The sequence below is a fragment of the Stegodyphus dumicola genome, chromosome X1 (assembly GCF_044657685.1).
Source record: "Stegodyphus dumicola isolate Sdum_Otavi_A_Nest chromosome X1, ASM4465768v1".
Lineage (NCBI taxonomy): Eukaryota > Metazoa > Arthropoda > Arachnida > Araneae > Eresidae > Stegodyphus > Stegodyphus dumicola.
This window is the reverse complement of record NC_140780.1, coordinates 236,704,338-236,720,317: the sequence shown is the minus strand read 5'-3', so window position 1 is coordinate 236,720,317 and position 15,980 is coordinate 236,704,338. Positions and strand designations below refer to the sequence as shown.

The window sequence follows — 15,980 nt, the reverse complement described above, 5'->3', positions numbered from 1 at the left end:
TCCGTAAGGAAGTACATCTGCTTGGTTTTCATGGTTGTGCTGCTGCCCATAAGCCTTTGATCACGAAGTCCAACCGCGCTGCTCGGATAATGTGGTGCAAAGCACATCGAAATTGGACCGTAAATCAGTGGAAACGGTTCTTTGGAGTGACGAATCAAGGTTCACCCTTTACCGTTCGGATGGCAGGGTCTGGGTCTGGCGTCTACCTGGAGAACGTCTCCTGCCAGAATGCATTGTGCCAACAGTCAAGTTCGGCGGAGGTGGAATTACTGTCTGGGGTTGGTTCTCCTGGTATGGGCTGGGACCCTTAGTCCCCATTCATGGTAAGCTCAACTCCGATGCCTACTGCACTATTTTGGATGACAATGGGCTTCCTACGTTGTGGCAGTTTTACGGGTTGGACCCCTGTTACTTTCAGGACGACAATGCCAGTTGTCATGTTTGGACGTTAACCAAGGCTTGGTATGGTGCCAATGGAGTTCATCGAATGGACTGGGCTGCCCAGAGTCCAGACCTGAACCCTATCGAGAACCTCTGGGACGAGTTGCGTCGCCGAATTCAGGAGTGCACTACCCGTGCAAAATCGGTGAAGGAACTTCTATGTTTTCTCCAAGCCGAGTGGAAGAAAATACCACTAGCTGTCATACAAAGACTTGTGGAAAGTATGCCCCGGAGGGTCCACGCTGTAATTACCTCTCGTGGAGGCTCTACCAACTATTGATTTTGAATAAAGTTAGTTTTTCTTTTCTATCACAGGTGTCCAAATACTTACTGGTAGTCAGTGTATAAGTTAAAGAGACAAAATCAATTTCTTTAGTAAGCAGCACTTGATGTATTCAAAAAGTGGAGTTAAAGCTTGATAAAAACTAAAAATCAGAATTAATTTACATTTAATGAAAGCGCAGCTTTTCTAGGTAACTCAATCTTTCCAACGGCCAGTGCACCACTGACTGATAGCATAGAAACATAAAAAAATAATTCGGTTTGTTTGGCTTTTCTGATTATGGCAGAGCATACGAGGGTTATCTGCCTAAGCGGATGATACGTTCGTGGAGGACTTTTTAAGTGAAACTGTCTTGTGTCAATGTTACACGTGTGGAAATCGACGAAAACGCCCAGGTAAAGCTAGTCCGTTTGCCTGGAATTAAACCCATGTCGAACCACCAGTGTTTAGACACTCGGGCTGCTGCGGGACCTTAGGAGGAATCTTTATGTTGAATAACGTTGTTAGGAAGTGTATAACATTTATTTTGCCGACATTTAAGTTCGTTGAACAACATAAGTATTTGCCAAAAATCTTTATTTTGTGTTAACAACGTTTAAACACCCAAACACCACGTTTATACCACCAGATATTCAAAACACCCAAATCTCTTACTAGATAAGAACAGCTTTTGTAGATGTTCTCCATTAATTGCTATTTTTTTTTTTTTTAATCCCATTTGCAAAATACCATTTTGAGTGTAGGAGATGTTACTCCCGGAGGACTTTCTAAGGAAAACTGGCTCGTATCTACGTTACACGTGGGAAAAACCACCTGTGCAACCAGCCCGTTCGCCTGGTATTGAATCGAGATCGAACTCGGTATTCGGCGGTCTTTTTTTTTTTTAATCTCTCGGCCATTTATGGGGCTAATGTTATTCGAAGGAATAGTAAGTGCTGCATTTTTAACTTTCTGTTATGAGGATCTTTTTTTTTTTTAATTCAGTTTTCGCAACTTTTTTCGTATATCTCAATAAGAAGCCTTAATTGTCCATTTTTCTGTATGATGTGGTTACGCTCGGCATATGTATGTAGTTTCGTAAACGTTTAAAATGTCGTTATTTATTTCTAAATATCTCTGTCTCCGGAGGTTTCAATATAAGAAAAATGTAATTACGAGCCAGATTATCTCAGCAGGGGATTGGAAAACTCGTCAGCAGTCTGCTTTAATAATCTAACGCTTTATAAAGCTTCAACCCTGCTAAACTAATTGTAATTGGTGGCAATCTTTTTAGTACTGGCTTTTTTGCGTGGTGAATTTTTATATCTCGTTTGAATGACGAGCCAGATTATGTCAGCAGGGGATTCGAAACCCGTCAGCAGTCTGCTTTAATAATCGAACGCTTTATGATTTACTTAGCTTCAACCCTGCTAAATTAATTGTAATTGGTGGCAATCTTTTTAGTACTGGCTTTTTTGCGTGGTGAATTTATATATCTGGTTTGAATAGAATGCAAATATATTTAAGTTATTTCTGATAAAATAATAGTACCATTTTTAATGCATTTATTTATAATAAATCTGTATTCGACGAAGAACAGTCTCAATCTGTCTTTACATTACACCGATATTCTTACGATCATACTTTTCTTTCATTTCGAGATTTCTGAGTTTCAAATGGAAAAAAGAAAACTGGCGAAAGAGGTAAGGGAGCGGAGGGTGACAGCGGGATCAGATCACTGCTAAACAAGGTTATTCTTTAAGAACGTCTCCTCTTTTACCATTTGTGCTTCTAAATGTCCCACTGGGCTTTTTGCTGCTTTAATGCTTTTCTCGGAGTTTTTTCGCTTTATCGGCCGTCTTCTATCATGAAATAAATGAGTATAATGAGTAATTTATTTGCGACTGGTGAACGACTGCGGCAGGGAAACTTCCTTATTTGAAACGTGCGCCATCTAGCGACATTTATTCCGAGAAGGGTGGGGTGGCGCTCATTGAAAAGAGCGGTATCTGAAGTTTTTATGTCAGGAACCTTACATGGAGCCCTCACGTTAAAAGAGATATGAACAAATTAAATAAATTAATTTAAAAAAATAGATGAGCACAAGAGAGATGTATGGGAGGAAAAAATTCAGAACCTTAGTCCGAATGATGGCACTCTCTGGACGTTCATGCGAAACTTGAAAAGGCAGCGTATATGCAATAAGCCGATTTAAACTGAAGACTCTGTTGCTCTCAATAATAAAGACAAATCGACGGTCCTTGCGGACCTTTTAGAAGAGCAGTTCAGACCTAACATGACGCCCAGGGACATAAATTTTGTCTATGAGGCATGCTACTTTGTTAAGAATTGGCTTAATGCCCACACTGCTAATAGATACATGGCCACTGCTACTGCCAGTGAGACCAAAGAAATCACAAAAAAGCGTAAAGTCAAAAAGGCCCCTGGCATAGACGGTACTAATAATCACGCACTTAGAAATCTGCCCTGCAATGTTGTGACAAAATTCACGAGCATTATCAATGCGTGTCTTAGTCAATGCTATTTTCCCACAAAGTGGAAAATCGCAAAAGTTATTTTATTGCCTAAACCCGGCAAGGATAACACTAAGCCAGATGGGTACAGACCCATTAGCTTGCTTCCGGGACTAGGAAAGATCTTTGAGAGAATAATCTACAGCAGATTGAAGAACTATATGGAATTACTGCCTCAGGAACAATTTGGTTTCCGGAGAAAGCTTTCAACTACGAAGCAGCTGGTTCGGCTCGTCGAATTTTGTGGGGAGGCGCTCCACAAGAAACAAAATGTCGCCTTACTCATGCTAGACGTGGCGAAGGCATTTGACCGCGTCTGGCATGAGGGGCTTATTTATAAATTTATAAATCTCCCTATGGATAGAGAGCTGATTCAGCTAATTATGTCTTTTATCACTAATAGGAAATTCACCGTGGCTGTTGGAAAGGACTTCTCCAGTTTACGCACCATGAATGCAGGCGTCCCACAGGGGTCCATTTTCGGGCCCATCCTGTATTTATTTTACGTTCATAGACTTCCCTAGGGCTCACTTTGACAGAAATCACTTTCTTGGGTGCTATGCGGACGATGCGGCATTATCCGTAAAGTCCGCAAACGCACACCATGCAATCAAGAAGTTACAGGAGCTTCTGCCAGAGGTAGAAAAGGGGTGTACGACGTGGAAGATTTCTATTAATGCCAGCAAGTCGCAATTATTAATGATAAGGAGTAAAAATACACAGTTGAATATTAATAACAAGCTCTTGTCCTCTGAAGAGATTCCTAGAGTCAGTAAGGCGAAATATTTAGGAGTAATGCTAAATGAAAGATTAAAATGGGGAGATCATATTACAGAGGTCCATGTTCACTTTTTTGTGAGCAATGCTACACTGCACTGTGACTTAAAACTGGACACTCTAGAAGAACACCCGAATAAGATTAACAGGAAATTCTTCACGAGAGCTCCGAACTGTGACCATATGAGTAATTTTGATATCTTTACCTTCGAAATATTGAATGAGGACTCCAAACTGCGCCTATTTGCGTTTCACCTTATCAGGGACCCAAACTTTCCCACCTAGTGCCCACTTGTAAGTAATGTACATAGTGTCTTTATTAGCATTCTTAATTTTGTATTTTGCTCATTTACTCTGTGTTTGCTTTGTGTATTTCTTAATTTCACTAGTTTTATTCACATCTGTTACTCTCATTTTACGATTCCCACTTAGTCACGCCTTTACTGGGCCTGCTACTTGTTAGTGAGCTCTTGCGTTGCTGGTCTTCCTATCCTTTATCCGTCTTTGCTCCTCCTTACAGGGGACATTATGTGAAGATAGTTCTATGTCATTGTGTCCATCTGGCATAAATTTGATTGAGCCAGATAAATTACTGATCTCACTGGTATTCTGGCTATAAGTTATCAGTCAGTCAGTTTTTATGTCACGTAGGTTTAGTACCGATCATGCTGGGGACGAGAGAGCAGCGCGCGTTCTCAGTGGAGTCGTGCTCTTCTACGTTCTGCATTTTCATCGTATAAATTGGCAGTGGTGCAAAAACTTAATCCACGCGATTTTCTTTCACGAAAAAATGCATGCGAAGCCGTTCTTGACAATACGCCTCATGATACCCTTGTGTTCTTTAGCGATGAGGGTCATTCTCATCTTTCGTGTTGCAGCATGAATTAAGCAAAACATGCGATAATGGAGTGGCACGAATCCCCGAGAATTTCATGAGCAGCCTCTACAGAACGTGTGACTGTCTGGTGTGGTCTAGAATAGTCATAATTGGGCCATGATTTTTTGGAAAACATTTCCCTGGACGCCTTATCTGCTTACGATGCGATTGTCAGTGGCCAGCGCGCTCGCCTGATTTAGCCCCGTGTGATTTTTTTTTGTGGGACTATCTGAAATCTCTAATCCAAAGACCCTGGCTCAACTGAAGAACAATATTCAAGCTGCTATCGACAACATACCCGTTGATATGCATGCTGGTAAAAGTGGAAAGAAACTTCAAAACTCGACCATCTCAATGCATTGACCAGAATGGAGGCCACCTTAATGATATTATTTTTAAATCGTAATAAAAAAATTAAAAAAAAAAAAAAAAAAAGAAACTTTAGGGTCTCTCTATGACTTGGGAAAAATGAAACTTATATCGCTTATTCTATTTGCGTTATTCATTTTTAAAATAAGGTAGTTTCCCTGCTGCACCCTGTACAAGACATAAGAGATTAATATGCAAAATTTTGTTTAAATTGAGTAACTATTAAAGATGCATTAGAACGGCGAGTTTGTTTAGTAATTAGTGAAACGGGGTGATTTTGCGTGTATCTTTATGCATTATTTTATTAATTTACTATTATTATTATTTTTTTAATGTGGAATTACCTTGAGTTTTTCAAATAAAATTTCACAAGATTTTGAAATGTGAGAATATATTTACCAACTTTAAAATCTGACTTGACGTTTCTAATTTGTTTGCTGTTTCAGTGCGAACGTATTTGAGGTTAAAAATAAAAAGAAGATAAAAGTAAAAATAATGGATATAAGCGACACTGATTTAGTTTTTATAAAAAGAAAAACAGCAAATTTGGTGTGTATAAAGCTATATGTGCGTAATTGGTTTTGTGGAAGCTTTAATTACGTAAAATCTAATTCTCTTCAGATAACTGAGCCTGTTGTGATGAGAAGAATTTAGGTCAGTCCATAAATTCGTGCGCATTTTATGGTAAATTTTTAAATAATATAAAAAACACAATTTAACATTTTAATCAATTATATATTTTCCTCCATTATTTACAATGTCTCGCCATCTTACAGACAGCTTTTTTATGCCGTTGCTGCAGAAATACTCTGGTTTTGATGCAAAAAAACTTGAAAGTTCATTGTGTTTGGAATTTAATTTTTTTTCCCAATAAAAAATTTTGCAAGGCATGAAATAAGTGAAAATCACTTGGGGCAATATCTGGGGAGTAAGCAGGATGTGGCAAAAGCTCCCAATTAAATTCACAAATTTTTTGCAGCGTTGTGCGAGCCGTATGCGGTCTAGCGTTATCATGATGAAACAAAACTTTCTTGATATTCATCAATCGTGGGCGTTTTTTGATCAATTCTGAGTTTCGACGGCAAAGTTGTTCACTATAAACTTCTGAATTAATCATTTGATTTGGTTCTAACAGTTCAAAATGTCCTGAACGGGGTTAATCATCCATGCTGCTTTTTCCAACTTTAAATTTTTTAAAACATTTCTGGGCAGTCCTTACGCTAATAGTGTATTCACCATTGTACACTATTAATTTTTTATCGCTGTAGGCCTGGCAGATTCACCACACGAAAATAAATAATGTAGCACAGCACGTTTGTACTGATTATCTATATTCATCTTCTATGGGTACTAAAATGCGTTCGATATTTACGAAAGTTGGTGATAAACTGAATAATATGTTAGTCAAACAATGACAAGTTTCAACAGGTTCAAAATTGTATTCTTTTAGTAAATGCATCATAGTGAATTCCACGCATACTCTTAATGCGCACGAACTTACGGACTGACCTGCATAACATTTTAGGGAGGGGGTGCGAAAGGTGTTTTTGATGTTTCCCGTAAGAAATTGTTTTATACGCGTTGTAGTTTAATTCTTTAAGAAATCATCCTATTATAACTAAATTATATTATTTGTTGGAGTCTTTAAAATCAATCTTTAAGTTCGTTAGCTTTGCAGTTTATATATATATATATATATATATAATTCAGTTTTTTGTATATGCAATGGAAAAGTTAATGAGAGGGAAAAATAAGGTCATCCACATTTATTTGATTTTAAAAATCGGATTATTAAATTTGTCTGTTTTAAGTATTATTTCAGTTTTTACTAATAGCATATTTGTGTGTGTGTGTGTGTGTGTTTCTAACGTATGCAGTATTTAGCAAAGCTTTTTGTTGTAGAGAAATACTTCTACTTTACTAATTAATTTGTTCTTAGCAGTAATTAGTAAAGTTGGAGCTGTAAGGTATTATTATTACTAATTCGAATTTTTTTCTCCGAGATGACGCTGCCATAGCAAATGTACGTGCTGAACAGTCATTTTTTGTTGGGTGGAACAAATCTGAATAATTTTCAGTTCCTCATTCTCTCTCTCTCTTTTTTTTTGGGGGGGGGGAGAATTTCGTCCTTCAAAAATAATTATTTTTAAAAGGTGAATTTGTAATTTCGAGGTTTCGTAGAACTGTAGATTGTAAAGTACGGTGTAACTATATATGTTCACATAATTTTCGAAATCTACGTCTCTCCTTCTCAGTTTATTAACATTTTTAATAAAAGGGAAATTTAAACTAAGGGAAAGAAGGTGATGTTATATTTGTCAAACGAGAATAAGAAAATCGTCATCGCAAACACGGATCGTTCACAAATGTAAAAATGCATCTCAGAGCATGAACTCGAACGAAAAGATTATGCGTACCAAATTTCTGTCTGCGTGATGCATCTTGTGCATCCAAGTTTTCGGGTATATGGAAATAAGGCTCATTGGAGGAGAGAAAGGGAGTGTTTTTTATTAATTTGCTTGTCGCTCGCAAAACCTGGCATTTACATATTTTTCTATGTTAGAAAAAAGATATATTAAAATTTAAGAGAATAATTTCCATGTGGAATGTGATTATCTAAACAAACTTACATATTTTATACTTTTTAAGCTTCTTCCCTCCTTCTGTCCAAAAATCGTAATTTATAAAATATTTCTCTTCAATGCTTGGTTATGAAACGTTATTTTACTCGTCAGCGTAGCCTAATTTACTTTTATCTTAAAACTTGCTGTTGATCCACGCCATCTGTAGATCACGATATCATTCGTGAGCAGCCAATGTTTTTTAATGTGTTCTAAAGCGGTATTATTTTTCAGGTATTAATGTCAACTTTAAAATGCTACTCTAAATAGTGGCGCCATCTTTGTGCTGCTGAAAACAATTTTTATCAACGAAATGTAGTCGGTGAATCGCTGATAAAATTTGTACTTAGTCCGAAATCATTTTTTATCTCCCTTCCTTCTTTCTTTCTTTTTTTTTTTAGCCTCAGATATGGATACCATGTAGTATCCGTGATCTCGCTGATTGCAACCTATTTCATCAATTCTGTAAAATTGTAAACTCTCAGTCAATTCTTGTTGATATTAGCTTAATTGCTTTTAACTTTTAATTAAAGTTACGCATGTACTTTAATTTTTGTCGTTGATATTTAAGTGTATTTGGGTTAGTTTTCATGTTCGGGGCTTAAATCGCGGAATGTACATTACGTGTCAAGATCCAAAATCCATGCCTGACTGCTGTGCTCAGGTTTGTATTACATAACATCATATTTACTGATTTGTATTTTCAAATTAAGTGTGACTGAAAATCCAGATTTATGAATGAAATATATGTAAAATTTTGATTGAAAGTGTGTTGCATTTTAAATTTCATTTCTGTTAAGGAATTTGTTCAAATTTTATCAAAAATGGTCTTTACAGATCCACAAGGAATTAATTACTTCTATGTAGAAATGTGTATGGATGCATGAGTAATCTTTATACTTACTCACAGATTTACTATTTTCACAGGACATGGATCTTATTGAAATTTTATGGAAGCAAGATATTGATCTAGGTGTTACAAGAGATGCTTATGATTCCCATTCGAGTTCAGAAGTGGAAAAACTCAAAGATATTGAATACACAAAAGAATCTGTAAGTACAAATATTTGAAAAATTTCGCATTTGTTTAATACTTGATAATTTCTCTGTACTTGTTGGCCTTTAAAATTTTGTAAGAATAGTTTGTTATATGTTGATATAAATGCTTACTTTTCTTAAACAGTGGATTTAATTTTCTGTAACTTTTGCTTTTAAATGCAACATCAGTATCTTTCATTGCAAGAAAATCTGAAATTTGCATTATTTTTTAATTAAAATATTTTCTAACTATTACTTACAATGGAGACAATATATTAGATAATCTTCTAGAAAATACACACACACACATATATATATATAAATGATCTCCTCTGAAATGCGAAATGAAATTTTGATTGTAAATTTGTACTATTGGGGAAATTTAATAATTAGAATTTATAGATAATTAAACTGGAATTGTTAATTAAAATCCGAAGCATAAAACAAGAGAATTGCTGATTCCATAAAAGATCACAAGTTATGAAGGGGAATTGGAACCTTTCCATACAGCCACATACAATTCATGAGGAATGCACAGTTTGCAGCTATAATGCAGGATTTTACTGTTTTTATGTCCTTTTTAAATAAATTTTAAAATTGATTAATTTTAATCAAGTTTTCCTTTTTTTTTAATATATAGAATGCAACTTCAAATGAAAATTTACATGAGCTTATTTTATGTATCACTCTATGAAATTGCTTCAGAATATTTTAGAAAGCAGCTGATTAAAATTACATCTTAATCACCTTATAATTTTATATGCACAATGTATGTGTTAAGCTGTTGAGATATTGCTGTAGACCAAAAAAGCAATAACCGAGCGAGATTTGGCAGTATTATCAAATATATCTTTAAATCAAAGTATTAATTTCTTTTGTTTTAAGTAAAATTGTTTCCTTAAATTTGAATTGTTTGCAATGTGGGTTATCAGAGGCCTGTAATTTTATGAATTAATAGTGTGAAGAATGATTTGATATATGCTTTATTTTTAATCATATTTGCAATTTAATGAATTAGGAATTTAAAACTGATTTGTTTTGCATTATTGGAATTAAGAACCATACATATTTCTTGATATGTTAAATATATCTATTTTTGTGAATAGAAAGCTTGGATTTCACTAAGTAAAATGCTTAATATTGTTAAGGAATAAAGTGCTTATGTACAATATAAATAATGTTTTCATATATGAATTAAGCTTCTTTTTCTCTCACTTTCTTTGTTTTCTTCTTATATAAAGTTTGATTTCATGATATGCTTTTATGCATGTTACTGCTTTGTAGGAAATTTTATATCACCATTATTATTAAATGTTGAAAATAGAATATTTGGTTCTTAAGCTGTTAAATATACTAATTTTTTAAAATAAGGATGAATTGCTACTAATTATTGATTCATAGTCAAACTTGCGTTTGGTTTGTGAATGCAATTAATTAATTAATTTTTTTTTTATGTTTATATCATTCAGTGAAAATGAGTTACATAGTCAAACCTGCATTTGGTTTGTGAATGCAATTCATAAATGAATTTTTTTTTTTATCTTCATATCATTCAGTGAAAATGAGTTACATTCATAAATTAGCTGCTAGCTTTCTGTTGAAGTGCAATTTGAAAATCTGTGATGGGATTTTTAGATGAGTTAAAAAGTTGTCTTTATCATCAGTTGCTGAAATAATCATTAAAATATGATGTTCCAATATTTTATTTTGTGTATGGGATGGGAGGAAGCATTAGTACTGAACTGAAAGCAGAGAGAAAGTTATGGGTTACTTTTTGTTTCTGCTGATCATTAAATACCAAAGCTGATGTTGAAAATTGTACATGTAATGATAATTTTTGCATCTTAATTTTAATATGCAGTTTGCTTATTGAATAATGATGTAACTGAATTCTATTATATAATGTGTATTTATTATTTTTTAAATGCATCAGCAGTTAGCATGACATTGAGAGATCATATTTTTATATAATGATAATTTTTATACTTCATCTAAGGCAGTCATTGTATTTTCTTAGTTTTGCTACGTTTGCTATTATTTTCTCACGTAAAGGTACATAAAGTAATAAAATATTATTAACTGTGCAGATAAAATAATTTATATTTGGCATAAAATTATTCATTTAGGGGAATTACTTTGAATGATAAGAAATAATTTTGAAATTAGAAACTTAAATATTTTTAGCTTAATTATTTTTAATTTTAGTATTTTCTAAAATATAGGAACCCTAGCTTCCTATCAGCTCAACCAATCGAAAAAGAAATTTCAGACATTGTTATTTGAAGGTATGAGCTCGAGATTGTGATGGTTTAAAACAATAGAACTCTCATGGTTCTTGTTACATTGAAAATAAATTTTTGGGGATTTTTTTTCAAAGTTTTGAATGGCAACATTCACCTTTTTTTCCTACACAAATTGATCAGCACATTGAGAAACTGCAAATGGCGTTGGAATGATACACATAATGAATTGGCATAAACCGTTTGCAAAGAGGAAAATTTTAAATGGCCAATGGCAACACAAGAGAGGAGAGGGGAAAAACTTATTGAAATTGCAAGTTTTCTATGTATACATCGTTTAAAGATAAAGTCATCTCCATTACCTTTGCAGTTTGTGGCCACCACGATCGCCTGCCCTGACAGGTTTCTGTTTCTGGATTTATCTGCAGTGTAAGCTATACACATCAAATCCATGAGATTTATTAGAGTTGAAAGGTGTTAAAATGTAAAGTTATACAGATTTCTGCTGCGATGCAGTGTTCCCCATAATTGTCAACAATCTGTTGCATGTGATGTGTTATCATCTGCAAAGGTGGGCCCATTGAGAACTTGTAATTCCAATAAACGTTGTTTTTTCTCTTGTCTTCTCTTGTGCTGTCATTGTTCCTTTACAATTGTTTTTGACACCACAAATAAGTTATAAGTTTAGCATGACACTGTTCCAGAACTGCATGAATATCCTGCTAACTGGAAGCTATGGAAAGGTGTTCAGAGATCAGAAATCCTCTTCCTGATGATGGCTTAAGAATTGGGAGATTCACTGAAGTTGAAGACAGATGTGAAATTTAAAACAGGTTCCATTCCCAGCTCAATAGACATTAAGGAACTAATAAAAGATTGCAAAGCTGTGTAATTTCTTACTGAGAACGTCTCAAAGAAAGATGACAGGTGCCAATGTTTTTGCTGCAAAAAAATTTCCCCCTAAAATCATTGCAATTGTCCTAAACCTTGCATTTCAACCTTCCATCAACAGAAGTAGCAACATGAGCTCCTATACAGTCTTCATATAAAGTCTCTAAAATAACATTAATATAAATATATAATTAGGGCTTGTTACATAGTATTTGCAGCCATTTAAAATGTTGTACAATTATTGATATTTTCTTGGTAGAAAATGCGATTTCACGCTGTTAAAGCCTAAGTTGACATTTCTGTTTTTAAGTTAAACAATGCAGATGTGTATGTGGGAAGGAGGAAGCATTGTAAATCTGTGTTACACATTTAACATTTTACAGAATAGGACTACAATGTCATATTGATTCATTGTTTCTCTGTTTTAGAAGAATTTAATTTATTACCTTTTCCTTTTAAAGTTATCCCATTCACTGATAAAAACTGATGATAATAAAATATTAATTAATCTACCTGTCTACACAAAGAAGGAAGTATAGGTAGGAAAGATAAAAATTATTTTATCTTATTGAGATTTTTCCTCCTCTCCCACTTAAGAAGGGAAAATAATTTGCAAGAAATTAAATTCTTTAATTCTTTTTAAAATGCAAGAAAGCTGAAGAAAAGCTTTTATTCTCTCTAATTATTAGTGTATAGGAGAACCATGGCTTATTTAAAAATTTTGTTTGTTCATAAAATTTATATGTATGGTTTAGTAAATAGAATGTATTTGTAAGTTATATCTGCTAGTTTTCTTAATATACCATGTTTATTCTAACATGGATAAATTTTAAAAGTTTCAGGAATTTTTTTTGCAAGATGATATTAAAGATTGTGAGAAAGATGAATCAGTTTTAGATCCTATAAGTGGTTTGAATTACACCATTGATTCAGAAACAGGTAAGTTATAGTTCAAATATCTGTGTTTTGCTGTTACATAAATATTTTTATCTTGTCTTATTCAAAGTACTTAATTTTTATCAGGAGAGTATGTGTTTGATGAATTGTCAACTTTGAATGATGGGGAATTTTCTGGTGATCAACTGTTTGAAAATGAGGTACTAAATGGTCTAACTCAAGATTCATACCTACCATTTGATAATAGTACACGGCTTTCTAATCTTACGGAAGCCTTTTCTCCCACCGAATTTCCAGAGTTCATGGCAGAAGATTTCCCTTGTGAATCTGACTATTTATTATCTGAAATTGAAGACTTGGAGACATTTGACAGTTTTCTTGAAACACCCATTAATGATTCACAGGTAAGCATATTTCATTTCAGAAATAAATTGAAAATAGCAATGGTAATTTCGTAGAAATTTCTGAATCGTAGAATGCAGAGATAATTTTAGAATGTATTCTTATTGGTTTTGAAATACTGTAACGTATACACCTATAGATGAAAATTTCACCAAGTGTTTTTTAATCTGGCTGCATAGTGGAAAATGTGCTTTATCAGTTTTCCTTATCTTAAAAACTATTTGTTATACAGGTACAGAATTTAAATGTTTCTATTGAAAAAAATATTTTACACATTCATTTTGTCTTTGTAAATATGGTATCTATATTTCAGCTTTTACTGATACAGCGTTTTGATGTTTTCTCATTTATGGTTATCTTATTTTTGATGTGTGCATGATGCGAAGGATTTGGCTTTTTTGTGTAATTTGATGCTTCTTATTAGTGTAATAAAATATAAGTCTTGATAAACATACATATCAAAACTTGCAAAAACATGAAAGTAATTCGTGTATTTTATTGAAATGATAAATTTAGTCCCATTTTGTCCTTATTCTGTCTTATAATTCCAAAATGATCACTGCCGTTTGTAAAGACTTGTTATCACTGACTAGTTCAGGCAGCTTTGTTTGTGGTTATTTTAGATTCATTCAGTTTTTTAATTATAATAATACATGCATGTGTTAATGCAGATATTTTCATTTACTTTACTTACTTATTCACATCATCTTTTGCATTGGAGATTATTTGCTTTTGAAACACCATTGTTATAAGAGAAAATGTAAATCTTTGAGACAGTAACGTGACATCAGTGGATTAGAGGGACTGGGTTAGTTCCGTAACATTCTGTCTATTAACATTTTCAACTATATTTATACATAGCATTAAAAGGAACATCATTTTACGTTCTGAAACCACACAGTATTTGAGTGTACCCAGTTTTTGCCATAGAAAAGGAAGGAATATTCCTTCCTCTATATTGTTCATGGAAATGAGAGGAGCTTCAGTCTTGCTGGCTTTATGCAAGGAAGTCTAATTGGCTTTCACCTATTCTTCTCATTGCTATGCTGTTGATTACTGGCAGTAAGTTGTAAGAAATTTTAATTTCTTCATTGTTGTTTTTGAAATATGTGTTCATTAAAGAACCTTGAGAGTTATGCATAATGGTAGTTGTAGAGCCGAGGTTCTCTACTACAGAAGTATAAATTGCACCAAGTTGAAATGACATAAGATTTAATCAGTAATTTTAAGTTTAACTACATAGATAGACATATTGTGTCAGTATATGACATGTTAATGAAATTATATGATGGATAACGTACAAATGTACTTGATTGGTACAACATGATTTGATCCTGCTTAACAGTTCTATTTATACAGGCAGGTACTTGGCAATGTAGAAAGATAATCCAGAATGCTTGAGTAGATTCTCATTTTCACTGTTCTGTTCCTTGTTAGGACTCCATGTATCACATTTCTGCACAATACTTGAGAGAATCCATGCTGTTGGCCATGTCGGCAACCACCATCAGAATCGGGAAGACACACTACCCTTTCTCTCCCCACCGGGAAGAACCTTCTGCACAGTTATATAGTTCACCTTTTCTGCTCAGCGCAATCGTGAACAGGGAGAAATGCAAATTTCTATTTTCAACAATCATTATTCTTATAAGGAAATTAATTTAATTTTTAGTGCTGTATTTTAGTTTATCTTCATGAAAGTATACTTATGGTACATGAAATAATTAAGTAAAATATATTGATGCAATAGTTTCAGGTTTAAAATGTGGAGAGGGAAGCAATATGGAAATCTAGTCATATACAAGAATTCATTACAGAGCATGCTCATGCAAACTCTAATTAAATTTTATAACAATGCATACTCCACAGTGATTTCTGCCCACCAGTGGCCGAGCGGTAAAGTCGCTGAACACTGGTAGTTTGGTCCGAGGTTCGAATCCTGTGAACAGGCTGGCTGCATGGGTGTTTTCGTGGTTTTCCCCATGTGTAACGTGTATACAAGCCAGTTTCCCTTAGAAAGTCCTCCACGAAGGCATCCCTCCCCTTAGGCAGATAGCCCTAGTGTGCTTTGCCATAATTAAATACACCACACTACAGTGATTTCTTGTGTAGGACTAGCTCTTCATACTGCTTTCATTAGCTATCTGTCTCTCAACCCTATAGTCTCTCAATCGCTTTTCTGTCATGTTTTCTGGGGGTATTTTATTTTCAAAAGACACAAAAATAATGACAAAAGATATATTTACTCCACATGTTCTCATTTGCACAAACATAAAACATTGTACCTATTACTGCAGAGTGAAATGCTATATAATTTCAAAATAATTACTATATGCAAAATAAGAAGCAATCTCCTTTGTTATTCTTGTGCTCTTTCTGAGATTAAATATTTTTATTTTTAATGACATCTGTCAAATTAAAGAAATGATTTATTTATTAAGGTAAGATCATTGACCTCCAGTCTTTATCCAGTTTTCATAAATTCATCAGAGGATTTTAACTATTATTGTGCTCATTAGTCTTCATAATCAAAATAAAAAAAATTCTTTCATAAAAACCACCTTCTTAATATGACCACTTCTGAAAGTGACCTGTATCTCTGTGAACATAAACAAACAATAGTATTTAATT

General features: G+C 33.9%; 1 protein-coding gene across 6 annotated transcripts in view; it reads left to right on the top strand.

Moving 5' to 3' along the window:
• cnc (NFE2 like bZIP transcription factor cap-n-collar) overlaps positions 1-15,980 on the top strand; it is a 197,740-nt gene that overhangs the window by 93,279 nt on the left and 88,481 nt on the right. For 5 of the 6 annotated variants that reach the window (XM_035361787.2, XM_035361783.2, XM_085807201.1 and 2 more), the window contains 3 exons: positions 8,809-8,934; positions 12,887-12,989; positions 13,074-13,351. In XM_035361787.2, the coding sequence (XP_035217678.1) occupies positions 8,809-8,934; positions 12,887-12,989; positions 13,074-13,351 (507 nt within the window). Of the gene's footprint in view, positions 1-8,286; positions 8,546-8,808; positions 8,935-12,886; positions 12,990-13,073; positions 13,352-15,980 lie in introns of those variants that run through there. The other variant, XM_035361788.2, reaches the window with a different exon arrangement.